This window comes from Prunus avium, chromosome 1 (genome assembly GCF_965620075.1).
Source record: "Prunus avium chromosome 1, drPruAviu1.hap1.1, whole genome shotgun sequence".
NCBI classification, from domain to species: Eukaryota; Viridiplantae; Streptophyta; class Magnoliopsida; order Rosales; family Rosaceae; genus Prunus; species Prunus avium.
Genome location: NC_142284.1, coordinates 2,925,905 through 2,951,931, shown reverse-complemented (window position 1 = coordinate 2,951,931; position 26,027 = coordinate 2,925,905). Strand labels below are relative to the sequence as shown.

The 26,027-nt window shown below is 36.2% G+C and overlaps 4 protein-coding genes across 5 annotated transcripts; all 4 read right to left on the bottom strand.

The window, feature by feature from the left end:
* Positions 1 to 3,990: 3,990 nt before the first annotated feature.
* Positions 3,991 to 9,259, bottom strand: LOC110748967 (putative E3 ubiquitin-protein ligase XBAT35). 2 transcript variants are annotated; one of them, XM_021948954.2, is made up of 10 exons: positions 8,851 to 9,259; positions 8,593 to 8,707; positions 7,916 to 7,996; positions 7,684 to 7,772; positions 7,443 to 7,534; positions 7,124 to 7,205; positions 5,796 to 5,898; positions 5,590 to 5,664; positions 5,251 to 5,336; positions 3,991 to 4,842 (listed from the first exon to the last, which is right to left on the bottom strand). In XM_021948954.2, the coding sequence occupies exons 1-10, from the start codon at positions 8,950 to 8,952 to the stop codon at positions 4,192 to 4,194; spliced, it is 1,476 nt and encodes a 491-aa protein (XP_021804646.1). In that variant the 5' UTR covers positions 8,953 to 9,259; the 3' UTR covers positions 3,991 to 4,191. The 2 variants fall into 2 exon arrangements, with proteins under 2 accessions (XP_021804646.1, XP_021804647.1); XM_021948955.2 differs by lacking the exon at positions 5,590 to 5,664.
* A 1,518-nt stretch (positions 9,260 to 10,777) lies between these two features.
* Positions 10,778 to 17,638, bottom strand: LOC110748964 (PH, RCC1 and FYVE domains-containing protein 1-like). Its single transcript, XM_021948948.2, has 9 exons — positions 17,056 to 17,638; positions 16,230 to 16,316; positions 15,904 to 15,993; positions 15,684 to 15,770; positions 15,486 to 15,590; positions 12,593 to 14,638; positions 12,344 to 12,490; positions 11,625 to 11,989; positions 10,778 to 11,262 (listed from the first exon to the last, which is right to left on the bottom strand). Exons 1-9 carry the CDS (start codon positions 17,101 to 17,103, stop codon positions 11,085 to 11,087), a joined length of 3,153 nt encoding a protein of 1,050 aa, XP_021804640.1. The 5' UTR covers positions 17,104 to 17,638; the 3' UTR covers positions 10,778 to 11,084.
* Positions 17,639 to 18,496: 858 nt separating this feature from the next.
* LOC110748999 (NAD(P)-linked oxidoreductase superfamily protein) lies at positions 18,497 to 22,844 on the bottom strand. The gene is made up of 7 exons (XM_021948995.2): positions 22,409 to 22,844; positions 22,228 to 22,311; positions 21,925 to 22,085; positions 20,912 to 21,029; positions 20,398 to 20,533; positions 19,639 to 19,817; positions 18,497 to 19,121 (listed from the first exon to the last, which is right to left on the bottom strand). Exons 1-7 carry the CDS (start codon positions 22,709 to 22,711, stop codon positions 18,882 to 18,884), a joined length of 1,221 nt encoding a protein of 406 aa, XP_021804687.1. The 5' UTR covers positions 22,712 to 22,844; the 3' UTR covers positions 18,497 to 18,881.
* Positions 22,845 to 23,160: 316 nt separating this feature from the next.
* On the bottom strand, positions 23,161 to 25,012 carry LOC110748995 (putative glutathione S-transferase). The gene is made up of 2 exons (XM_021948991.2): positions 24,653 to 25,012; positions 23,161 to 23,709 (listed from the first exon to the last, which is right to left on the bottom strand). Exons 1-2 carry the CDS (start codon positions 24,965 to 24,967, stop codon positions 23,356 to 23,358), a joined length of 669 nt encoding a protein of 222 aa, XP_021804683.1. The 5' UTR covers positions 24,968 to 25,012; the 3' UTR covers positions 23,161 to 23,355.
* Positions 25,013 to 26,027: the final 1,015 nt, after the last annotated feature.

Here is a 26,027-nt window from a genome sequence, read left to right as displayed (position 1 = left end):
TAGCATTTAGCTCCCCTATTTTGAATCATAAACTCTAAAATGACACCACTGTTACACCCGAAAGTAATGAATACTAAATTATATGTCATAAATCTTTTGAACCATACTAAATCCTATACTAATCAATCCCAATAACTCATAATAAGCCTTATAAACAATTTAAAAACCTATTGTAATTGTGTCCAAGAGTACGGGTACTAAATGGAAGAAGTTGGGTGCTACTAAGGAATTGGACTCTTACTTGGGGTTTTCAATTTTAGTTTTCTGTTTTTTTTTTTTAATTTAAACTACAAGGGGGTGCTGTTTCTCACACACATTACTAAGGCGTCATGAGGGTTTGAACTTGAGACCACTGGTCTGTAAATCAAGGCCTTTTTCCACTAGTTTGCAATTTTAGTTTTCTTTTGTTATACCAAGAAATTGGCTAGAAAGCATGTCAATACAAATTCCATTAACACAAGTTTGGTATGCATTCTATACTATCTCTTGGCTACTCTCATTTTCTTGTTATTCATCATAAGAATATATTTGACATTTTTTAATGATCAAGGAAAAGAAAATGTTCAATATTTTTATTTTCTTATATAGGCGACATTGTCAAAAGGGGAATCAAATGAAGAACTTCGGGTGGCGGCAGGGCCCCCACAACCCACATGTAGTTTAATATATAAAAATAATAATTATATTATAATATATTAATATAACAATAATTAGTAATTTGAAAATCAACATTTGGTTTCCCGTTGAATGATTTGTTTAATAATACTTTATAGTATTTTTTTTAAAAACTGTTAGCGATGAGTTTTAGTTGTAAATTTATCATTTTGGCTCAAATATATATATTTTTAAATATTTTCGTTCAAGACTTATATTTAGAAGATCATATTGTTGTTTTGGCACATCGCCTCTAAAATCGCAGAACTCTCTTGATATTCTTAATTACTTGAGTTATAAGTCATTTACCAAAAAAAAAAAAGGGTTTAATTGTTAAGAACTCCATTCATAATTTCATAAAGGGGAAATTATACATTGCACCACTTCTAGCTCACCCACACACATTCCACATTGCACATACATCACCGTTGCTAGGTCTAAGAAGGGAAGTCAATTAAAAGTGTGGAGACATTAACAACAACATTAATATGTTGCAGGCATCAGGCTTGCCTTGTCCAACATTTTGATTGATATTTGATTTGCAGAATCAAGTTTCAAAATCCAAAAAATAAAAGAAAAAAAAAATCCCAAAATTCGAATTCTCTCCTCTTTTTCCTTCCCTCACTCTGTCACTCACACAGTTGAATATACTAAGAGGTGATTAGAGAATTACTTCGATTACACGCCAACTAATTAAACGTGTAAATCTTCATAATATTCGAGTTAGTACAAGCATGATTACATGTGTTGCTTCTTTAATGAAAGGGTTAAACTTCAATTTTACAGCAAAGAGATATCAAAATAAAGATCCGGGCAGGGGTACCGGGCAAAGAGCATATATAGCTTCCTACCCGCATTTTCCCTATTTCCTTGTTCTCTTTTATTGAAAAGAAAAAAGCAAAGTAACTTGCATAGATATATCATGTCTCCATCTTTTCAAGTATGGGACATTATGTGAAGTAAAGGTTAACTTTCGACAAAACTAAACCATTTTTAAATTGCAAACATGGAATTTACTCTTCTTGGGTGGTAGTAGGTGGTGTAAATTCACAGTAGTGAACCAAAAGTTTCATTCAAGGGAATTCGGAATTACCGATGCACTGTATATGTATGAACACAATAGAATCTTTACGCTATAATGTAACGAGGAATTCTTGTTTAGACTCATTATCATTTATTGGAATCTCGAGAAATAAGAAAACATCTTTTAAATTTATGGTTTATGGTGGATCCCGCACTTTATGTGTGAGATTCTGACGCTAGCAGTAAAAGATAAATAGATAATTTAATTTAAGAAACTCACCGATTCCAATTACTTTTTCGGTTTGAAATCTTATTTGAACTTTAGAGAAATGTTTTTGTAATGGAGCATGCTTGTGTTGACTAGTTACAATGCATCAAACGATCACAAAAATGTGCGTTAGGGTCATTGTTTACCATGAGCCTCACATCTTCAATGAGAGAATTCAACAATAATATTCGTGTCAAAGCTGTTTACATACAAGGCGTGAGACTTGCCGTGACCAATGAGCCAATCTGCCAATTTCTATTTGGCTGCCAATTTCTTGCTAGCTCAACGAGTGGTTCTTGGAAGGTAAAAAGAAAAGAAGGTAAGAAATCGCCAAACTTGCATGTACCACAGAGATTCAGGCCTAGCTTGCATGTACCACAGAGATTAAGGCCAAGAATATCATTCTCTCTTAGATTCTTAACCAATTTCAAATCTCATAAGCTCATCTCAAATTCAAGTCACAAACGACCTTTAGCTAAATAAAATTAAGCCTAATCAACTTTGGCCATTGAACAAAAACAAAACCCTAACTAATTAGCAATTTACTGATGAGAGAGGTAAGCGAGCCCCATGCGTTAGTAACACTTTTATAACCTTAAATGTAAGTCCCATGGAGGTTTAATGAGTAATCGGTTGGAAAATCTGTGACATGATGATTACAATGGAAGCTTTAGCTCGTAGGCTCACAAGATGTGTGGTTGAAAAAAACCCCTACCATATTATTCTATAATTTCTCCACGAGATGTGGGGTTTATTTATCTTAATTATGCTTTAGTATTTGACCAAAGATTTGGCACAACCCCAGCTCTTTACTAGCTGAGCTACCCAGTGTAACTCAAAATTATAGAGTTCAAGAAAATTTGCTATTGAGTGGAATTTCTTGTTCCAACCACACAAAAGCAACGGAATATGCTATAACTAGCTAGCTAGCTAGCTTTTTTTTGGGGTCAGAAGCTAGCTAGCTAGCAAAGGAAAAATAATAATAATGAAACACGACCATCCATTAGGTCTTTTGTGGTTGACAACCATATTATATATAAAAGAGTAATGGATTTCTGGTGATGATGAAATATAAATGTACATAAATATTTCTTTGTAGTTAAAAGGTGCAACAAATGTAGTAATTGGACCCTGCTGCCATGGCCACCCGTAACAAGCTAGATTCCTAAGATACTTTAATCATATGCATGGCTCATAACTAGATCACACTGTCTTTTCTTTTGGCATTCTCAAAAGGACATGGCTTTCCTCCTTCCCACGAAAGAGACATTCCTACTTATTGTAAATTGTAGTTTGATACATAAGCAAAAATAATTCATCAAAAACACAGAAATAAAAATCTCTACACACATGTCAAATTGGGATTGGCAGAAAAGTAAAGTTCCTACTCTCAAAGCAAGTATTTTCCTTCTCAAAATACAAAACCCAAAAAAGAAAAAAAAAAAAAAAAAAAAAAAAAAAAGTATTGGCAATCAAGGAAACGTAGCTATCCAGCATACCACCAATAGTTTGTGGCTGACAAGCAATCCCCCAACATGGACATGGTACCCTACAACTACAACGCACTGCCCATGACCTCACATTTGGTTAAATGCTTGGCGTCATGGAAAGTTAGGAACAGCACAATTTGAAACCAGTCCCATTTTCTTCAATTTTTTTTTTTGCCAATGCCATATGATATTTGATAATTTGCAAAATTTCAACTCTTTAAGAATATCATAAATTGTGGTCCTATATCAGTCTGATGAAATTCATTATATTTATGGTGGATGCTGAAATGAGTTGGGATTATGTAAGGTTTGATTTTCTTCCATTGAAACAAAAAAATAAATAAATATAACAAACTATTTAAACTTAACTAGTTTAAAGCTTCAGAAGTAAAAAGAGTTCGTTCTCCCTAATTTCAAGGAGTAAATCCTATAGCTTGAATTCATTGAAGACCCCAAAAAGTATATTTGAAAATATACCTTTTGGGAAATGCATATCATTTTCATATACAACTTATAACAATGAAAAATCAAAATTAAGAGAGGCTGCTGTCTCACTGATACTTAAGAAAGCATGGTGAAAGGTTTACTAATATGTGGTAATAATATGTACAGAAAACTCAGGTGGGGGTCCCAACAAGAACTTCATCTATTAATACAAACACAAGCAGCTTCTTTACACACAAAAAAGAATACAAAGCTTCATGGTGTTCAAGTTGCAGTAACCATGTAGAGCTTCATTATATGCTGGTTCGAGGATCATACAGCATACAGCCTTACGATCTGGTCAATCTTGGCCCGACAGACAGGGCAACCCCATTTCTTAGCTTTAATCTCACCCAAACAAGACATGCATCCAGCCATATGCCCACATGGGATGCAAGCTCCTTCAACCGGAGCATCCAAACAAATCACACAAGAAGAAGAATCACTTCCACCTTTCTTTTCATTAAGTTTAGCAGGTATACCTTCAACACTTGGGGATGGCATATCAATAGGACTGAAATCAATTGATGGATAGTGAATAGGCTCCTCATCTGCAACTGGTGGAGCTGATGGGATTATATCTGGAGTAGGAGCTGTTTGGATGGAAGAGATATCCTGGATTTCCGTTTTCTGGCTACTTTCATTCCCTGGCCACTCACTGCTACTACTTGCATTTGGATCAGCAGTTGGTGCATCCCAACCATTATAGATGCCAGTATTCATGGAGGATGTGCTCCAACCATTATCACTACTGGATGCACTTGCTTCATAGGTCAGGTGTGCATCAGGAAAGGACGGTCTCTCCTGCAAAGCAGACTGAATGGAGGCATTGATAGCCATGTCCAACTCTAAATCTTCTGCAGGTGGTGGTGCAGTTGCTGGAACAACTGGGGGCTGGTTGTTAGCCAAAAATGCAGGACGTGCCTGAAAAATTCCACAAAATTTAAATTATGATAGCCTCCCAATCATCATGCCAGAGATAAAATGGTGACCTAAAAATTTAGCGAATCACTAGTCTGCAAGATAAAATTTACAGAGTTTCTATTTCGACTTTTAAGATAAATGATTGCAGTGTTTGTAAATAAGCACTCTTTTCCACATTTTCTATCCGCAGCCCTTTGAGCATGACAGTAGAAAATGTCTAAAAGAGTGCTTATTTACAAACACGATCATCATTTTTACAAAAGAATAAATTTCTTGAGAAAACTAATGATTTTAGTACTTCAAAAGTACTTTCACGGTTCTACCCACAAATTCGTCACATTTAATTATCGAGGTGATTGCTTTAGACAGATGGCAGAGAAAGATAAGATCTGTGCAGATGAGATTTACCTGTGGAATTCCTTTGCATGCATTGCAAAACCACTGAAGTTGTTGCTTATCATTTTCATCTGCAGATGCAAGTTTGATGCGTGTTTCTGCAAAGAAGGCATGCTGAGTTTGAATAGGATATTAACAAAAGAAACCTAAAACTCATGAGGAACTTCCTTTTCTTCCTAGCTAGAAGGCAAGCCTATTATAGATAGGAGGCTGGAGAATGGCATGAGTACATTACTGCAGCACTTAATTTGGAAGATACTGGAAGATGTCCAATATCTTCTGTTAAAGTGCTTCTTCAATCACTTTCATCATTTACATTGATCGGAAGTAATTAACAAACAATGTACTTACGCCTAACTTTTTGATGCCTACACCTAGCCTCTTGGGAGATGTAAATGCTTCTTCTCCGCCTCCTGCCTCTTGGGACTAAGCATGGACATAGAATTCAATTAAAAAAGGGCTAGGAAATGAATGTGACATCAACTCCTAGATTTATAGCCTAAAGAATTAAGGTTTAAAATTAGTCCTAAAGAATATTTTTGGAATCAAGGAATTACTTGTGGAGCTATCATGAATTACAACAGAAGGATCAGACTGGTGTAACTTCGGTTCTTCCAAATTGACTTTCCACAACGCAACAACTGTCCGTGGTCGGGCGTCCTGCTTATTCCAAAAGAGTTCAATATAAGAATACTACCAAAATAAGAGATCCATTAGTTAATTAGATCCATCAATGAACTTATCGTCAAAATATAAAACAATGCAGAACATAGAAACAAAGTGCACCCTAAATACATCAATCTAGAGTAGAGAAAGGTAGATAATTGATTTTGGACAACTAATTCTATTAAAATGTTCGGGTAATAGGAAATGAGCCAACAGCGTAAATCAAGCTTGCATGCAGAGAGACAAGCTAGCCTTTCAAAAGCTTCTCAACCAAGAATCACAGTAGAGAGCTGAGAGTAAGAGTTGAGTGGGAATGTACTTCGATGGAACTTGAGTAAAGAGTATAGTAGGAGGTATTCGGAAGAATATACAGTTCAAGTTAGGGAGTACCTATTGAGCAGAAACTACTTGAACTAGTTTGCTTTCTCTGAAAGTGAATTTGATTTCACATACTTAACTTCTTGGCATTATTATTTTATTTTTATCATTCCCATCATTATTTGTCCTGACTAGGAGTTTTATACCCCCACAACTGGTAATAAACCAGGATTCAACTTTAATCCTAACAAGAAATATTAGCTCCAAATTTAAAATTGAGAGGTTTGATGGAAAGGAAAGTTCTACGATTCGGCAAAGAAGGGTAAAGGTCATCCTAGTTCAGTGGTGAGACTACCAACTCACCAACTTCCTAGGGGAAGTAACATGATTATTTGTTATGAGTTATACAAAAAGAAATATTAAATGGTGAAGTCATTTTATTTCAAGTATTAATTAGGACATAGCATTCCAAGTGCATAAACTTTAAATGATTGAGAAAATTATCACGACGTGACAGCACTATAAATTAATGCCTAATACATCTTCAATCCTAAAAAGAGGCATGAGCTCGGCAATTAAAATGATGGCGAAAATAAAGATTTAAGAACATCTATTATAAAAAAAAAATAGTATTCATAGAAATTATCCAATTTCAGAAATTAGCCATCAGATTTAACTCATCCAGACATTCATGTAGGTTTTGAATTAAGCAAGTGCTATTTCTTTTAACAAAAATAAACTCAAATTAGTGTCCAGGATATCTGCAAGAAACCATTCAATGTAGCCTACATTAGGAATGACTTGAATGCAATGTATTAGTAGAGGCACAAAATGTAGAAAGAAGTAAAATCATACATAATGCATAATCCACCTAAGAATAGCCGACTATACTGAGTAATACCTGCATACTAGAATATATGGCAAGTTCCAACTTGAAAGGCTTGGTAGGTTTGCGGGAACCACTTGGCAAAACAACAACCCAACTGCAAAATATGCAAGGCAATAGTAGGCACGCATATTAAGTGATCTTTCAGACAATTACTCAATAAGGATACAAAAATAGATAAAACAAATGAGAGCTATGTAAACTTCTTCAAAGCAGGTCAAAGCAATCTGCCTATATTGCTTAGACATCTTGCTGAATAGATCATGAATAGAAAACTAAAACGACTAAATATAAATACTTCAAGATGAAATCACTTGTTGTACATAACACTCACACTTTTCTTGAAACCAATAGAGGAGCAAGTACTTCAAGAAATCCAGGACCATAAAACTCCCGCAACCAACCAGAGAATAAGCAAATATGCCTCTACAAACATTGGGAAAGAAAGGAAAAACGAAAGAAAGCAAGAGATGTAAGAGTGAAGAACCATCTTTAAAAGAAGACAATTAAAAACATATTGTTGGAACGTAAAAAATATGCATATACTGACATTGCAAACTAATGTTTGAATATACCTCAATCGCACGGACAACATTGGTGTGCCCTTTTGCCCTAGCAACGTCAAGAGGAGTTTGACAGTCATCATTCATGATTAACACATTTGCTGAAAAAAATTTGAACAGATTATATATTTATGCAATAAAGACAGCAGGAAAAGAAACTGCATTTTTTATTCTAAAATCATAAGTCATAAACTCCTTTCTGAATAAGACTTTGCAGAGATGAATTGATGACAGAATTGCATACCTCCATGTGACAGAAGTAAATTAACAATATCTTCTAGCCCTTTTTTAGCTGCATGATGTAGAGGAGTCCCAGCATTGCGACCTAAAGCGCATTGAGAAGAGGACAAATATAAATAATAATAAAAACATTGAAGCAAGCTAAAGATCAAGATGCATGAGTATATAATAGCATTTCTCAAGAATACTGGGAATTACAAGATGAGTTTCTTATACGTTTGGTAAAACACAATAAGCAGCAAAAAGTTTCTAGGGAGGAGAGAGAGATCAGAAGAAATAAATGTAATCTTAGTGTTCCATTTTCTGTACTGGAAATTTTTTTTAGTACAACAGTAGGACTTAAGATCCATGGTGCTATTGCCATTATGATTGTAGTATACATGTGAATCCAACATGAGTTCCACATAATCACACAATATTTGGAGGGAGGATTCAGACTTAGAATCTGCATTTGGTACAGTTCCTCAATATCTATGACCACAAAATGCAAATTTGTTGTTAATTTTCAATAACCATTCTTTCTTCTCCCTATACAATTACTTAAAATTCAACATGATCAACCCAACTAAGAAATTATCAAATTGCAATTAATTTATTAACAAGAGTGATAGTGATAGGAAAAAAAAAACAAAATACAGAAGGTTCGCCAAGAGAAACTCTAAACCCAGAAGTGAAACATACCGGGGCGATAGGCGTTGACGTTTGCGCCAAGTTCAATCAAGGCTTTCGCAACATTATAAAGTCCAGGATTTATACATGCCAAGATCAATGGGGTTTTCCCCTCTCTGTCAATCCACTGACCACCAAAATCACCATAATCATCAATAATTCAACAAAAAGTACCCCAAAAATCCAAAATTTACAACAATTATCACTACCAATAAACACATCATGATTACAGTTTTAACAATAATCGAAATTAACCTCCATTTTAAATACCTCAAGGCCTGCGCCTTCTCTGCAAAGGGCTTTGATCCCTTCGATGTTTCCATAGCTAACTTGCTGATAGAGCAGCTCGTCTTTGGATTGCTGTAGCCCCATCGAAATCCCACTAGGAACTGAAATAACCTTGCGGGTTTTGGAAGCAAAATTTGAGGGGCGAGGGTTTTGAATCCAGAAAAACTAGAAACTAAAAAATTTTCCAGGAAAATCAGGACGGATTCCCTGGAAAATGGATGGAAAGTGTTGTGCTTTCTACGGAACTTGTTCAAAATGGAAATAAATATAAACAATTCCTTACAAATAATGAAACAAGTGGATGATGAAAATTAATTGAATTCGTTTCCTTAGCAACGAAGATATTTTTTATAGCGAAAATATTGGTAAATTAGCAACCAAGATTTTAAGAGTCAAACTCTTTATTTTACTTTATAACATATGAAGGTCCTTACAAAATACTTTCTACAACGAGTCATAGTGTATTATTGGACACAATTTTTTAAAATATGTTGAAAAATTCGGTAATTATGTAATATTTTAATATTATTTATTTAAATTTTATAGTGTATATTTGTTTTATTTAATAATATGTGAAAATACGTGATTTCAACCTATTTTATTGAAAATTTAGGGGGAAAAAATAACATTTGTTATACATGAGGAATATGTATAATTCGTGAATTGTCTGTTTGATTTAAAATAATATGTATTTTATCATATTTTTATGACGTATATGAAAAACGGAAGTATGTTTTAATTAAAAAACATATATATTTATATAATATATATATATATATCATATGCGAATTTACTAAATATCGAACTCAACACAAATATAGACAATTGCATTGATGAGAGAAGTGAACTTGAAAATTCACTCATAAGTATCACTGGTTTGTTTAAGAGTCAAACTTCACATAAGGCCAAACTTGGTGCAACTATTTACATTTTTTTTTTCGTGCAGTTTAGTTCAGTGTTCTTTTTTTTTAGCCATCCATGACAGTACTTTTGTTTTGATTATTGCCTCTTGGACTTGTGTCTGCACAACACTTTTTCATACATGTCATGTTAAGGTGATTGTTGGTGGAATTGATTGTTGGGAGAGGAGTTTTACACAAATATTTATTCGGGGTGTTTGGGGGTTTCGAATCTCTGTACACATGGATGTAATAGCTCGACCAACTGAGCTATACCTTACTGATAAGAAATGGGTGGCATTAATAGGGTGAAATGATATTGCCAACCACCTTAAATCTAATCATTTTAATAAAGTCATACATGCTTTATTGAATTCAAACCGTGTTGTTTAATAATGAAAAATAGGTGACGTTTATAACTCTAGTCTCACCTATGCATATGAATATTGAGGTCGAGACTTTGGTTGGCCTTGACCGACTTGGATAGATAACATTAGTTGGATTGGAGACAAAGGACAATACCAAGTTGGGTAAGAAATCGGATGGCCTTCCTCACAACTCTCACCAAAATCATAACTCTCAACCAGTACCTGTCCACACGAAACTCATAACTCATGATTTCCAGAAGAGGCATTTGGATTTTAGAAAGTGAAATTGGTAAAAAGCAAAGGAATTTGTAGTAAGATACATCCTTAGATAAAATTGGTCTAAGATTATTGAACATATATAAAGCATATGAAGGTGCTGCTGCTAACTATGTAGAGGCAACTAGTGGTTTTTCCAGCTTTTCAATCTAATGTTACTTAGGTGAATATGATTTCTTATTAATTAGTTTTACCTCCCAAATTGATAGCAGCACCTCTAGTAGTCAACAGGTTCATGCAAAAACTTCAATTTAGTGATGTCTCTAAGAGTATTTAAGCTATATAAATCGACCGACGGCATATAAGCATCGTAAGAAGTTCACTTACTACACAATTACAGTGGTATCAGATGCCAGAAACAGCACAGAAAGAAAGAGATCACCAGTTTAAATTGAATGAATGAATTATAGTGAAGCTTTCATGCCTTTAAATTGCAAAACTCTCACATTCTGACCTGTCCCTCTGAATATGAAGTATGTTCCCTTCTTTTTTTGTGGTGAAGTAGAACTCCTCTCAATCATTCCTCTAAAAAGAAAAAAGGTTCTTGATCTATTTTGTTCTGAACAAAGATATGTTTACACCTAAACTGATTCATACAGTGCCACTCTAAAGCAGATTCTTGATCCTACTTACCCACTTTCTAAACCGTAATGTAAGAGACTAAGTTATGAAACTATGTAGTGGAAGGTGAGGCTGCCTCACTGTTTTCCTCAGCAGCAGGTACAGGACTGCTGGGCGGTAGACTTGGGGAAGGACTTGCCCTTGCCTTCAGCTGACTGTATCTCTTAAGCAGCCTATCTTTGTTATTTGTCCACCATTCTTCTGCCTGTTGCGAACTAAACTTTCGTTTGCTGCAAGAGATATTGGAGATTGGTAAGAGACAATTAAAAGAGAACGGCATTAAAATGATCGAAGACTTGGGGATACATTGCATTGTCATAAATAACAAATTAACTTGAGGAAATGAATGAAGTGTGCAGGTGCAGAAAATGTGACTCCTAGAAGAAACACACAAGTGCAGCCCCACTATGCACCTTGAAAATCAACATAGCAGTGGGGAATGAGGACCATAAGTTTTGAACTCAGGACCTCCTACACGAAGAGCTCTGATACCATGTTAGAGAACCATTTGACCCAAAAAATTAAGGGTCTATTGGCTGTCTAACACAAACACATAATTACTGAATTTTGAAAAAAGAAAAGAAAAGTTTACCTGAATTTAACACGCCTAAAAACCCTAGCACCATTTTGTAGTTGAAGGAGAGTAACATAAACACCCGGTTCAAATTGTTCAATGACTTCCTTCTGTCCTGACCGTATTGTTGATGATTCGGGTGATCTCAAGTGGCTTTCTGAGCTGTTTTGAGGTTCAGCCTCCCCAGGGTCTTCTCCTTTGTTGTCTTCCGTTTTAGAAGACTCAAAATCCAAGGAAGTTTTATCGGCCGCATATTGTTGTTCAAGTTCTAAGCTTGGTCTTCCGATACTTGTGTTAATAAAATCTTCAGCTTGAGTACGCAATTCTTTGAAAGTATCACTGTCAGAAACCTCAGGAGGCAACTTCTCTTCCCATTCTTTCATCTGCGTGACAAAGAAAGAACACATAACATCAGCATATTTCACCTCAATGGGGGCAGGGGGTTGAAAAGAGCAGATGATTATCTTTTCAATGCCATTGTTATTCTGTCAAGGGAAATATTCATGCGACAAAGATTTTCCTTTATTGAAAAGCTAATTTACCCTATAATTACAATAGTATTTCAGAGACAGCACCAGGCATTAGTAGTAAACATTTGGTGAGTACGTTATACCATATAGAAAACCTTATTTAATGTTTTTAATTATTGTTATGACTACATTACCCCATCTTATTGCCAGGAGCATCTTCTCTACACAAAAAAATGACAATTGGAATATTGAGAAAATTTAATAAACCTGTTCTGTGATGGATTTGACGAGTTCTTTGGCAGCTCCGCACTTAGAATATTGCTCATCAGCTAATGAACCAGCTTCTTTAGCATGTTTCTGTAGTTTCTGTATCTCTACATCTTGAGCATCACACTTGTGCTTCAGACTTTTAACCTGAAGTAAACGGAGGAAAGCTTACTGAGAGAAGGCTTCTTGGCTTTGACATTTCTATACCAACCAACAAAATGATGCAACAAAAAGGTGTAAAACTAGTACCTGGTTTTGCAACTTCGATACTTCTTGAGTCAGAATGTCATTTGTCTTCTTAAGACTGTCAATAACACTCCTAGAAAATATAGGTGTTACAGACCGTGGAGGGCTTGGTCTCCTTGAATATGGTGAACTAGATCTTGAATTGGGCTGAGGAGGTGTTGTCATAACAGGCTTCAAAGCATTTTGAAGCGCACTCAATGAACTGGGAAAAGCCATATCTTTTAGTTGTAAAAGGGATGGAACTTGGGAAGCCCTGACTATAGAAGGAGATTCCGATCTGACCCCAGGCTTTGTCGACTTGACCTCAAGATATTTAATGGGTTCTATAGTGGGAGAAAGCAGAATCCTTGAAGATTTTATATCTCCCCTGTTTAGAAAATCCCTGCTATCCATTGAACGGGTGACTGTAGCTCTCCTACTAACATTAGAAGAATAACCAGCCTCAGCAGCTTTAAGTTTTGTATAACAAGCATCACATACACGATGTGGTTTTCCAGGAGTGGGGGCCAATGCTGCTCTCAGTGCTTTTTTGGAACTACAAGCATGACAATGGACCAGTCCACAATTATAACAATTATGCCTCTTTCTAGTAAAACCAAATGTCTGTCGACAACCTGAGCAAATTGATTGATCAGCTCCAGAGACCCACTTATGGATGCATATACTTGATGTGAAGTTTGAGCCACATGAAATGCTTTTCACATGCCTATCTTTCAGAGCTTCAACCAAAGTTGGAGTTTTCCGGTCTTCTGCATCCCCGTGTCCCAGCCTTCCGTTAGCACCTCTTCCCCAAGTGAATACTTCACTTCTTGATGTCAGGACAGCAACATGATATTCCCCACATGCAATTTCTTCAACAAACTCACCAACCAATTTATCCTGTACTAGGCAAGGTACTCTCCCATCAGAACTTGGATTGCCTAGCTGACCATATGCAGTGCCACCCATGGTAAACACATGACCTGATGTGGTGAGGGCAATAGTCATAGTGTGTCCACATGCTAGCTGGTGGAAATTATAGTCAATAAGGGAAGAGACACAGGTGGGAAGAAGATAAGTATCTTTGCTTCCATGACCTAAACGATGTTTGTCACCATCACCCCAGGTGAACAACTTTCTGGATGAAGCATTTGGACCAGACTGGCCCATAACCTCTACAATAGCTGCAGTATGCCAAACTCCGCATGCTACTTTTATTGTCTTTAGTCCATTCAATAACTGTACCTCCCTTGGATATGGAACACTCTCTCGATCTCCATGACCCAAAACACCAAATGCTCCATCTCCAAATGTAAACATTTTTCCACTGGAAGTTGCCAAAGCTGAATGCCATGCGCCACATGCAACAGATAGAACCTGAAGTCCTTCTAAAGGACCAGTAACCCTTTTAGGGATCCAGTGGCTAACATCAGTTCCATGACCAAGAAGTCCAGCATTATGTGTACCATCACCCCAAGTAAATAAATCACCAGACGTAGATACAGCACATGTATGATACTCGCCACATGCAACAAAATCTACATTATTAGTTGCAAGGAACTCAACAAGGCGAGGACGACTAAAGTCTCTATCAATCCCATGACCAAGTCTTCCACCAGATTCCTCTCCCCATGTGAAAACCTCACCTTGCCTTGTTACAAGAGCAACATGTCGCACACCACAAGCAATCTGATGAACATCAAGAACAACATTCGACTCCAAGGGCCTTGGAATCAGCACATCCGTTTTTGTAGGGATTGGATTTGCAGACCCATCAGATACATTTCCATCAGACCAGATCTCTCCCCACACATAAACGTCTCCTAGTGATTCTATGTCATCAGGTCCAGACCCTCCACTTGAACAGCTAGGAGTGCTTGAAACACTAATCCGAAAACCATCTCCTGCACTTGTTCTTAGTTGCATATTTGCACGTTCTGAACCCACATCTGAGCCTGAATTCACTGATTCACGAGAATCAACTGATACCCTACCACGGGCAATGCTTGAAGCGAACTCTAAGGTCTCACCAGAAGGACGGCCATTAATAGAGTCACCACAGTCTTGCAACTGAAATTAAAGCAAACAACTAGATTGGATCTTCAGAAAGAGTATGAATGCAGAATAAATCTGGTAGACCAAGAAAATTGTGTAACATTCACTTTGCAAATATGAGTGCTGGTGGTTTCTCATAGTGCATGAATTGTATGAAGGAAACCACCAAATATATTAATGCAAAAATGATAGAAGTTACATCACAATGCACACTATTGTACCATTCAAATTTTAACTTATATATAATTATATCTTAGAAAATCTTCAATTGATAGTTCTGATCAAAGATTTCTTGGCTTTTTAACTATCCTTTTGATTCCATAACTTACAATTCAGATGCTCCACATGTTAAAGCTTATATGCAAGAAAACTTAATCGTTGAACATGAACTCAGTTTTAATGCAATAATGTTATCCATAGTTGAGAAGATGTAGTTGAACCATGGAGACCACTATTACATTAATAAATCACTGAGTTCATGTTCAAAACATTGCCAAAACCAATCTGCAAATGATATAATTTAGTAAGTATAAGAATAAAGATAGCCAGTTACATAAGAAATATAAAATGGTTGTCATGCAACTTTGGAGCAGATTTTTTATACCATCTCTAAGTATTTCACCAGAAACATTCAGCCCTTTCAAAAGAAAAACTGGGATCAACTAACCTATTATACTCATTTCAAAATTAACCATCTAGACATCGATGTTATTTCAAAGGCTTGCATACTCCACTAGTTTTCTAGATTTAAATTAGTAATTAAGGTCAGAATATAAGGGACAAAGAGCAAGTACTGGGAGATAAAAAGAGCGAGAACAAACATAAGCAGTCATATATACATTTGGTCAAAACAGAAACTTACATCAGAAATATCACTCTTAGTACGTCTACCACGTTGTTGTCCAGAATAAATTAGCGCCTTAAGGCCAGCAAACCATACCTCTGCCTCAGCTTTATCCTTGCAGATCTACAACAATAATTTTCTGGGTTCAAACCTTTCATCTAACTGACCATAATAGAAAAACTTGAAACTAGTACTTTAGTACTTGATTTTACTGACCAGATCAAGTGATCGTTCACTGTTGTTATATAGAAGAGAAAATGACAAGTAATCCTTTTCTGGGCGCAAGAATCTTCGAAACACAGCCTATAAAGCAGATAAAGTATATATTCTGTCAACTAGGAAACGAAAGTAGTTCATAATTATACTGAAACACAGCATTAGAGAATTGGAACAACAAAATATTAATTAGCTCTTAGGAGTTGAGTATTTAACTCACTGTTCTCTGTCCAGGGATAATTCGAGAGACGGAAGATAACTTCAGAGTTCGTTCTTCGCCATGTGAGTACCAGATTAGAGTAGTTTCATCCTGTTAATAATATGAAAATTGAAGTCATTCAAGCGGTTAAGATATGTGATAATTTTTCATGGAGATGCGCTCATAGATAGATGATCAAGGTAGTTGCTCAATCCAAAATATGTGTGTAGAACTACCAAGATACATGAGCACATGTCTGGAATAACTAAATGGGCAGCAGATGCAGCATGATAAACGCATTGGTATGAAATAAATCCAATATCCCTACTGTAAAGAAAATTACTCACAGTAGAAATTCTGAATGGACGAAGCTTTGGCTTCCCTTTTCTGCTATACTTGATTAACTGGGAACCTTTTTTTAATGCAACGAGTGCCTTCATAAGAGGGAGGAATATTAGGGGATAAGTATTGGCAAAGTACACAGAGATCAAAATCCCCAATAGACTTAGCCATATAAAAGAGAGAGCGTTGAAGGGTGCAGTCTGCGCAAAAACGCAGACAAACTATTTCCATTACTTTTATTAAATGTTTACCAAGAAATTGGGTTTCCATCAGTTCCTATCTCATATCCAAAAACATATTGTTTGAGTAGTACAGGTAACTTCAAAGGAGAAGGCTGATCCATGCATGAGAAAAAGGGGCACTTTACATCAAAATACAAGTACATATAGATCCTATTTTCATCCTCCTTCATCTATTTTTTTCTTTCTCCCCCTTTTTGTATGTGTAATACATTAATTTATTAATTCTGACATTAAAATTCAAGTATTTTTTTTTCCCTGTATGTCATCCATATCATTAGTTGCAAACTGAGCGAAAGAGTAACATTTACATTTTTATGTTTGTCATATTGTCATTGTTTCCATTACCATTGGGTTTGTATCGTTTTCAATCTACATATGCTTTGACTTATGAAACTATCATATCAAGGTCGGCCAACATGTGATCTGCATAACACAATTATAACCTAATCCTCATAAAAATACAGTCAATTACCCTCTTTTCACAACGAAAAACTGCATAAAAATGTATGGGGTGACTTTGTTTTCTAGGCAAAACAAACAAGACCAGATGATCTAAGGAAAATAAAGAGAGCTTTGATGGGAAACTGACTTGTTCAATATCACGCTCGTAATTCCCATAGCTAGCAGGATCTGCCATTCCATCTGAAACTTTCGTAAGGAATTAAACACCGAAGAAGAAGCAAGCTCAACCGACAACTGCATCGGCGACTTCCCTTCACCAGTCTTCATAGATGCATATGCTTTCTTCCACTTTGGCCTCTCATCAAAATTCCTAGTATCCTTCTAAATGAGAACCATATACATTTCAAAAGAAAAATACTTCAATTGGGTTGTTGAAATTGATAGCTTATTCAACCCTAAAGTGCCCTTCATAAAGAAATTTCCAAGGAAAAAGATGCAACCAAGTTATATATATTCACCAAAAAATTTGGCAGAAAATGTGAATATTAGATTTCTGAGCGTTTTAACAAATTGGGTCTGGCAGATTGACCATGAAGACAATGCAGATCAATCAGAGAGACAGAAATCAGAGAGAGAGAGAGAGAGAGAGAGAGAGAGAGAGAGAGAGGAGTGGAAATGAGAGGGCAGTAAGCGATCACATGTTTAGGGAAGTTTGCAGCTCAAAAGAAATGGGGGCGAGATATTGGCGCGCCTCTTTCTCTTCCTCCACGTCTAACAACGAATTAAACTGCTTTTCAAATAAATAAATAAAATTAGACCCAATCTGCCACGTCATATGATTTGGGAACTCAAATTAGTAGATGTGGATGACATAATTCATCACAAACGTAAGGTAAATAAGGCACTGCACTGGTGTGACTTACGGTAAGTAGTATAGATAACTTTAAGGACGTGTAATTAAACGGACGATAATTGTTGAATAAAAGAAAAATGTGATAAATGGACAGTGCCGAAGAGCATCCACAATCTTGCTCTTTATTTTTTTGTTAAATTTTAGCTAAAAACATATGAAAGTTGTTTTAGGAGCTCTTTATAAAATTTAAACTTCAATCATGCTCTTTGTTTTAGAGAGTCATAAATGCTATAACTCTTTTTTAATTAGTCAATCTCTATTAAAAAATAATATAAAAAATAGTTAACATTAATTAAAGGTTTGAAATACTCATTAAATAAAGCAGCATTAAATTATAGGGAGCCACTAGAAGCCCTTTCTCTCTCCTCATATTTAGAAGCTCCTAGAGGTTTTCCTATTTTAGAAGGTGAATAGGGAGCATGGTTGGAATTGTATTTTTCCGATTCCTCCTTAAAATTTGTCTAAATAGGTGGTTTAGGAAGCGTATTGTGAATGCTTTAAGCTGCCACAGCCAGACAAGGTGCACAACTATCATCGGTCGGGATCCTTTGCCAATAACTTGGAGTCTGCCTACTTCGTGGTAGCACAAGATACATGGTTAAACAAAATATTGGAGTTAAAGGTAGCAATTTTTAACATGATACAACAATTACATGAAATTAGCAGACCAATGTTGACGATATCCTGATTTTCTAACTTTACCTCATAATATATGTGAGCCAAATTGAACACGACATGACACCATTTGAGTATGTTAACCCAGGCGCTCCCATTGGTGAAAAGGGAAAGAAGAAAGAAACGAAAAATACAGAGTTGAGTTACAAATCACGACCCCGCCCTTCATACTGATCAACCTAGACAGTTTATCAAGCATGAAGACAACACTTGCGCAAATTAGAGGAAAAGAAAGAAAAAGAAAACAAAGAAGGATACAGAAAATTCCTGAAAAGGAAGTCGAGGCCTTGTTAATCTCATGCTTCTGCTCACCGCACAAAACCGGAATTCCCAAGGTCAAACAAGGGATATCATTGACCTTCGATTGTCATCTAAACCAGACATGTGAAGTGAAAACAGTAATTACACTTCCTAGGCTACTTTTTTCAAAGAATGGTAGGGTCTTTGTATCTCTTGAAAATATCTTCAATGTCAGCCACCACTTCCGGTGGCAAAGGCCTCTCTGTCAACAGAAAAGCATCAATGTCTTCCTTCAGTTGGTTCACAGAAGTTGCACCAACGATTGAACTTGTCACAAATGGACGGTCCCGTGCAAACCCAAGTGCAAGCTGAACCAGAGTTAGCCCGTGCTTCTTGGCTGTCTCGATATACTTTATTGTTGCTTCCTGAAAACAGAAAAAGTAACATTAAGGCAGAAAATCAAAAAGCTGTAATGGAAATTATCCTCATCAATCTATATTCAGAACATAAAGTAACTCGTCAAGCAAGGCAAACCAACTATTTCCAAAACATCCAGTGTACTAACTATATTTCATGCTGCTGTCCGGCCATGGTTTTTAATATATCCAATGACAAGTTGGAAGCAATCAACCTACTTGTGGGTGCGTGGTGCTAAGTTCAAAGGCCTTCTAATTAGGAGTCCTAGCCTTTAATTGCAAACAAGGGCACTTGTATCAATAATGGGATTAAATTAAATTTGAAATTTTCTTCTAATGAAAGTATAAACAGTCAGCAAGTGCTTTATTCAAATCAACAGTAAACACTGTTGATAAATCCCCATATCAGAGCAGTTCATATTTTTTTAGATAATAAAATAACTAAATATATCGTGCATGTCTGGTGTTTATTTGAATTTAGTCTACATGATCTATTATCTATATGACATGTTGAATATTAGCATACCCTGGCAACAGATTGGTTATATCTTTCCATGTAGCCAGGGAAGAGGTTCAGCCTCCCTTTTTTTGCAGCTTCGGAATTGATATCTATGTACTTTCCAGTAAGAGATCCACCAGCCAGTGGAGAATAAGCCAGTAAGCCAATGTTGTAATTTTTTGGGTGGCAAACTTCAACAAGATCAACTGCAAATAATCAAGTAATAGAATTACAAACTCAGTGAAGTTAAGAGAATGGCATACAAAAACAGGGAGGGAAAAGGTAAACATGGCATCATGTAAACATCTCTATCCAATGCACACAACAGAGGTGTCGATGAGTAAAAGCAACAGGTTGGATACACAGCCCAACCATGTCGACATCCCAATACATGAGAAGATATAGGTCAAGTGAGGTAGGTATAACTTAGCTTAGCACTCAAACAAGTAAAAGACTGTAATTTCAACAAGTTCAGCAAAGATTAGTTAAAGACAGTCAAACAAACTGACAGAACGGAAACAACTAATGAACCATGTTGTATTATTTAAATGTGTCTCAAAGGACTAAGATTGCAAATTAGTAATCAAAGAAAATGGAGGCATTTACTTTACCATTTTAGGTATAATATACTTAGTTCAAACATATTTTGATGTATTAACTAGCCTATTCACATCATGGAGTTGATATAACTATCTAAAGAGAAATATCAATAGCAAGTTTTATGTCAAGCTGACTAATATTAACGTAAAAGATTTTATCTGCTCATAGCATCAGAATATAACTTACTTTCAAAATGAGTTCTAACTAGCAGACTGTAACTGTTTTGGATACTGACGATCTTTGGTAGTCCTTCAACTTTAGCTGCATGTACAAATTCCATCACTCCATATGAAGTTTCATTGGAAACACCAATGTAGCGTACCTATACCATTCAAAAGGAATCTATATCACGTAAGTTAAAGATGCTTAGAGACATCAAGCAGTTACACAGAGCACGCAACACTCCAATTTTTAGTAACATTCATGAATCATCTCAGAAGTTATGCTTTCAAGATTCACTCTTCTTCTAGTTATGAGTGTACCAACTCATAAATCCCCAGTATGTTCCATCTACATTGATGCAGACACAACTAGGAATTCACAAAGACAAACTCAAGAGAACTATGATGCTATGTTTAAATTCACATTATAACAAGTCTTGAAAAAATTAGTAGTTTTTACATAACTTCCACCTCTGATGGCAGGTGCTTTACAGTTGAACCCTAAAGTCAAAACTTTCATTGGTTTGAATAGTTGTTACCTTTCCTTCATCAATGAGTTCTTGAAAAGCCTTCAGCTGCTCCACGAATGGCACACTTGGTCTCCATTTGGAAAAATCATAAGAATACACACCAAATAGTGGCACATAGCGATCTGGCCTGGATTAAACAAAATACTTTAGTTTTCGGAAATCACCACCTTAAACTAGTTAACATCCAGATTCTTTTTCTGAAAAGCAAAGAGCAAACATCTTCACTAGTCATTCCAACATATCATGAGACAAATTGGAAGCCTACAAATTCAAAAAGAAGTAACAGTGCTGGTTTAATGCTTAGTTTGCCTTTACCCCTGCTTTTAAGTGATTCTAAGAATGGAAATGTGAATCAATATGGGAAGGGTTCCAGACCAAATGAATGGAGAAATATACATTTTCTGTTACTCACTTATTAGTATCATTATTTCTTGCACTCCCAACCTACGTTAATTAATGATTTTCCAACGTGAAATAATTATTTCAGCTTATTTTCTTCAATGGAAATGGAAGTTACTTGTAAATTTAATACATAAAAATTGACAAACTTGTCCAATGATGTGTTAAGTGCTCATATGAATGTCACATGACCAATTTCCATTTAGAGTCTTAAAAGTTTTCGAACAGAATGGTTGGTTTGATTGCTCGATTAGGAGAGGGCAAAACAAAAAGGGAACAGCATGAAAACCAGTCCTTACCAAAGGACTCTGGTTTGCTTCATAGAAAAGATCTTCAGTTCATAGATACAAGCAAAATGTAGAGTTAAAAGACGCTTGAAATGTCTAATAAAAAACAGACTAAATAGTTGGCCCAGTCCTAAGTTCATTTGATGAGTTGTTGTGTGATACCACAAGTGGGTCAGGAAAAAAAGAACAATTTTGCAATTAGAGCGTGAGTCCATGTAAAGTTCCAGTTAAATATCAGAACGGGTATATAGCGTGTGATACTAAAAAAATCACAAACCAGGTGAGAATGTAGCATGTAAGTTTGTATAATGTGTGAAGTTTGATCAATAAACTTACCAATGAATTTGTATTAAATCAATGTAATCTGTGCCAAGGCGCTTAAGGCTTTTCTCTACACTTTCCTTAATGTTTGCAGCATCGACCCGCAAGACCGTGGCATTGTCACGCAGATAACTTATCATCTCTGAATACCCAGCTACTTTTGTTGCCAAAATAACCTATTTACACAGCATAGTAATGAGTTAAAGACAGAGTGATGATCCTTGCCTTGTTATCACTGTGAACCAGGACCGCACATTCAGACATCATTCAACCAAATCAATGGTCCTAATTCAATGTGACAACATAACCATCAAGTACCTTATCACGGGGTTGAGACTTGAGCCAGCTGCTGATAAAACGATCAGTCCTTCCCTGAGTTTCCTTCTTCAATGGAATTGGGTACTGCAACAAACAAAAAAGATTTAAACTTTAATCAAAACCCAAACGAAACAAATTTAAACTGAGGCCAACAAAAATCAAGCAATCTACAAGCACTTACAGCTTCTGCAGTGTCCAAAGCGTTAATCCCATTTTCGAATGCGTAGCTGAGAATCTCATGAGCTTCTTTCTCTGTGTTTTGCTCGCCGAATGTCATGGTTCCGAGAGTGATTTCGCTAATTACAAGGTCTGAGTCTCCGAGCTTATTGTACTGCAACGACGTCTTCTGGTCGAGCTTGGCATTGATGGTTGCTTTCACAGCGCTCCGCCTACAGAAGCTTCTTCTGGTTCCGGTTCTGGAAGATGACCACGGTGCTGCTGTTGTTGCGTGGTTGCAGAAAAAGGCGGTGGGGCAAGAGGCCATGGTGACCGATAAGGCTTTCTTGCGCCGTTGCTTAGGCCTTATCGAATTCCAACCGTTTCAAAAGTCAATGGAGCTCTGTGACACACAGCGTTAAGGAGAGAGGAAGTGCTTGGGTACGTTGACCGGACATCCATAATTGGGTCAACCAGCGTTCAATATTATCATTATAGGCCCAATAGATTAAAGTGTAAGGGAGTAGACTATGGTGAAACATTTATATAGCCCGTAATGTTTTCTAAAATTATTTTCATAAAATGTTTTTTAAAAATGAAACTAGAAAACAAATTAGTGTTTTTAAGATTCAAGCATGCGTTGGTAGCTTAATTTGAAAAGTATCATAAAATAAAACAAATATTTAGTATAAAAAGGGCCAATTGTCATGCATAAAGTGTGTGCGGATAGAATTTATAAAACAACTGTAATTAGGACGAGAGATTCGAACATAGCACTTCAAGAGCAAAGGTCAAATACTTTTAATACACACCTAAATTAATAACATCAAGTGATAGTGCGACTGTTACATTAAAAAAAAAAATCAAAAGGTTGCACCAAGTTTTTTAGGCCTTATTACATATATCACATTTATTGCAACTCTAGTTTTAGAAACTAGTACAATATGGGCAGACGAGCATCTATGGCTAAGTCTACCCAGAAGTGAAAAAATTTCTCCTCCCATGAAAATAAGCAACCGTTTTGTCGCGACGAGGTAAGTTGTCCTTGATCAGAGGGTGGCTAAGAAATTTGTTCATCCATGAAATGGTTGCAGGAAATTTTGAAGGGTCCAAAACCTGCCTGGAGCCTACTTCCTCCCAAATAGGCAGCCAGTAAGAGATCCATCCCATTGCAATGTCCAAATACCCGAGGCTTTCCCCTCCTAAAATCTTCTTTCCCATGAGGTCTCCTTCTATGTGTTCCAAGGCCTCTATAGTTGATTTCAAAGCCTTTTCTTGTTGCTCTCCAGTGGAAAATATTAAAGCTGTAAATGCACCATCCAGAACCTAACAAGAAATTAAAAGTTAGTCAATCTATGAAATCATATCACAAAAGATCTGTTTGTAAAATATTCAACAATAACATTTTTGATCATATCTCTTACTTAGTATAACATTGGTGAAAGCAAAATTAGACTTGAGTGGCCGGTAGCTCCGTGCAACATTTGAGAAACTAAAAGCTTGTACTCTTTTTTAATTTCTTTTTAGTACAAGCGATTGGAGGATGGAGGTTACACAAATATTCATTGGTTGTCTGGGGGTTTCGAACCTCTCTCCACATGGATGGAGGTGGAGGCTCAACCAACTGAATTATACCCCATTAGCAGCTTGTACTAATTTTTAACCCTTACCAGAAAAGAAAAAAGAAAAGTTATATGTATCTAAGGCTCACATTTTCCCACTCAAGTTTTCAACCCAGTAACTAGGGGTGGATGGATTTAGGGAAAAGTAGGTAAGGTGGGGGCAAAGTGTTTGTTTTTTCTCAACAAATTAACTCTCCATTGATCTCTCAAATTACTTGGCTAGGGCTATGGAAAAGTAGTTAAGGCGAGGGGCAAAGTGTTTGTTGAAATGCCTCAAAGAGGCTGGGTAACCAAACAACTGGTAGTTAGACAATGTAGACCTTCTTCTTTTACAAATTTTTTTGGGAGTTTCTTAATCTTGCTCTAAAAAAGAAAAAATCTTAGATCCGACACTACTAAAACAAAAGCCACCCACTATTAAAATACTAGCCCACCCCTTCTCGTCAACTGTAGTAATAGTAAGTAAATGCGGTAAGGAAAAATGCTATCCACAACAATCGTGCATGGCAGTATCCACATCCATCAACCGTTCAAAGTCGTTTATGTGCACGTGAGTGACTAATGCAACAAAACACGCCTTAATGCAGATGATTTTGATGCATTTACTAGATAAAATTGAAACAAATTAATTCTAGCATATGGCTCACCTTCTCTTCCGTGAAGTTAGCCCAAAAGCGTGATATGGCTCTTGCATAAGGATCTTGAGGCATCAATGGATTTTGCTTCCATGTCTCATCAATATATTCAAGAATAGTGAATGACTCAGGGACCACTTTGTTGCCATGAACCAAAACTGGAATTTTTTTGCGAACTGGATTGAGTTGCAGAAGAAGAGGGCTCTTGTTGAAGATATCTTCTTCTACATACTCATAATCAATGCCCTTCAGCTTCAGAGCCCACTCCACTCTACGGGAAAATGGACTGAAAACAAACCCCAAAAGCTTAACCTTCTCTGTTGCCATGACAATTTTCCTAGTACTTAATTAGATAATGTTTCTTTGTCTGTTGCTTGCTCTTGTCGTATTTATAGTGTTTTTCTCTCACAATGCGTTGGGAAACAGACGCCATATTTGACTGAAAGGGGTAGGCACACCAACCATTCATTCATTATCTTAAGTTGATTACTTCACTGATTTCGTCACAAGTTTCTCGCAATGAACAGAGGATTCTATCCTGAAACTTCTATTGACAAATATTTCCTATATGTTTTTTTTTTGTGATTGTTCATGGATGAAGCTTATTATGTATTCTAGTTCAATTATTTTAACAATTTAACTACCGGCATAGTTTAGTATACACGGCATTTTATATAAATAGTCTTGATGTTATTAGTAAATAAACCACTTATCATATATTGTATTTTATTTTGTGAAGTTTCCGACATGTGACTTTACATTTTTGAACACCCACTTCTGTAGTCGGTAACTAATTATTTTTACTCTAAATACATGGTTAGGGTAAGAGAAAACACACCAGCGAGACACCATGATTTCAGTGCTGGAGATAAGCAAGATAAAATTTGGTGTGAGAAGAACTTTTTGAGTGGACCATTTTATGCATGCTAAAAAGTAAAACTAAAAGCAATCAGGTCGAGATGACAGTAGGGATTTGTGCGAAGGGTTATGTTACACTGACCTGGAAAGCATACATATGTTGCCCAAAGCCCTGGATTTGATGGAGCTAAAAGAGAAAAGGCAAGTATAAGGCACCGCCTTTACCTGGTTGGAAAAGTGACTTACGAATTGGGTTAGCTGTTGGGTTTTGAAAGAAGGCATACTGGCATTTGATTAAATTTATGATAAATTATACAAATGGCGAGGGGACAATATTCTTCAAATTTCTTCTAAAGGACACCAAAGCCTTCCTCCTATATTCTTCTTGGTAAGCTTCCATTTAACAATTAACAAGAAAACAATACATCCTCCTCATCCAAGATCGAAGCAAATCATTCTAGCCCCTCCTCAATACAAACCAAACTTTGAGAGTACGAAAGAGTAAAACGAGCTAATTCGTGCGCGGTAC

What these genes read in the sequence shown, in the direction of transcription:
- LOC110748967 (XM_021948954.2), bottom strand. Translation starts at nt 8,952, where the DNA reads ATGGGGCTACAGCAATCCAAAGACGAGCTGCTCTATCAGCAAGTTAGC. An exon ending in CCATATATTCTAGTATGCAG is followed by an intron (nt 5,899 to 7,123) that starts GTATTACTCAGT and finishes TGGAATAAGCAG; the next exon opens with GACGCCCGACCACGGACAGT. An exon ending in AATTCATGATAGCTCCACAA is followed by an intron (nt 5,665 to 5,795) that starts GTAATTCCTTGA and finishes GTCCATGCTTAG; the next exon opens with TCCCAAGAGGCAGGAGGCGG.
- LOC110748964 (XM_021948948.2), bottom strand. Translation starts at nt 17,103, where the DNA reads ATGGCAGATCCTGCTAGCTATGGGAATTACGAGCGTGATATTGAACAA. An exon ending in GTGAACGATCACTTGATCTG is followed by an intron (nt 15,591 to 15,683) that starts GTCAGTAAAATC and finishes TTATTGTTGTAG; the next exon opens with ATCTGCAAGGATAAAGCTGA. An exon ending in TCAAATCCATCACAGAACAG is followed by an intron (nt 11,990 to 12,343) that starts GTTTATTAAATT and finishes TTTGTCACGCAG; the next exon opens with ATGAAAGAATGGGAAGAGAA.
- LOC110748999 (XM_021948995.2), bottom strand. Translation starts at nt 22,711, where the DNA reads ATGGCCTCTTGCCCCACCGCCTTTTTCTGCAACCACGCAACAACAGCA. An exon ending in AGTTAGAACTCATTTTGAAA is followed by an intron (nt 19,818 to 20,397) that starts GTAAGTTATATT and finishes GATTATTTGCAG; the next exon opens with TTGATCTTGTTGAAGTTTGC. An exon ending in ATAACCAATCTGTTGCCAGG is followed by an intron (nt 19,122 to 19,638) that starts GTATGCTAATAT and finishes TTCTGTTTTCAG; the next exon opens with GAAGCAACAATAAAGTATAT.
- LOC110748995 (XM_021948991.2), bottom strand. Translation starts at nt 24,967, where the DNA reads ATGGCAACAGAGAAGGTTAAGCTTTTGGGGTTTGTTTTCAGTCCATTT. An exon ending in CTAACTTCACGGAAGAGAAG is followed by an intron (nt 23,710 to 24,652) that starts GTGAGCCATATG and finishes ATTTCTTGTTAG; the next exon opens with GTTCTGGATGGTGCATTTAC.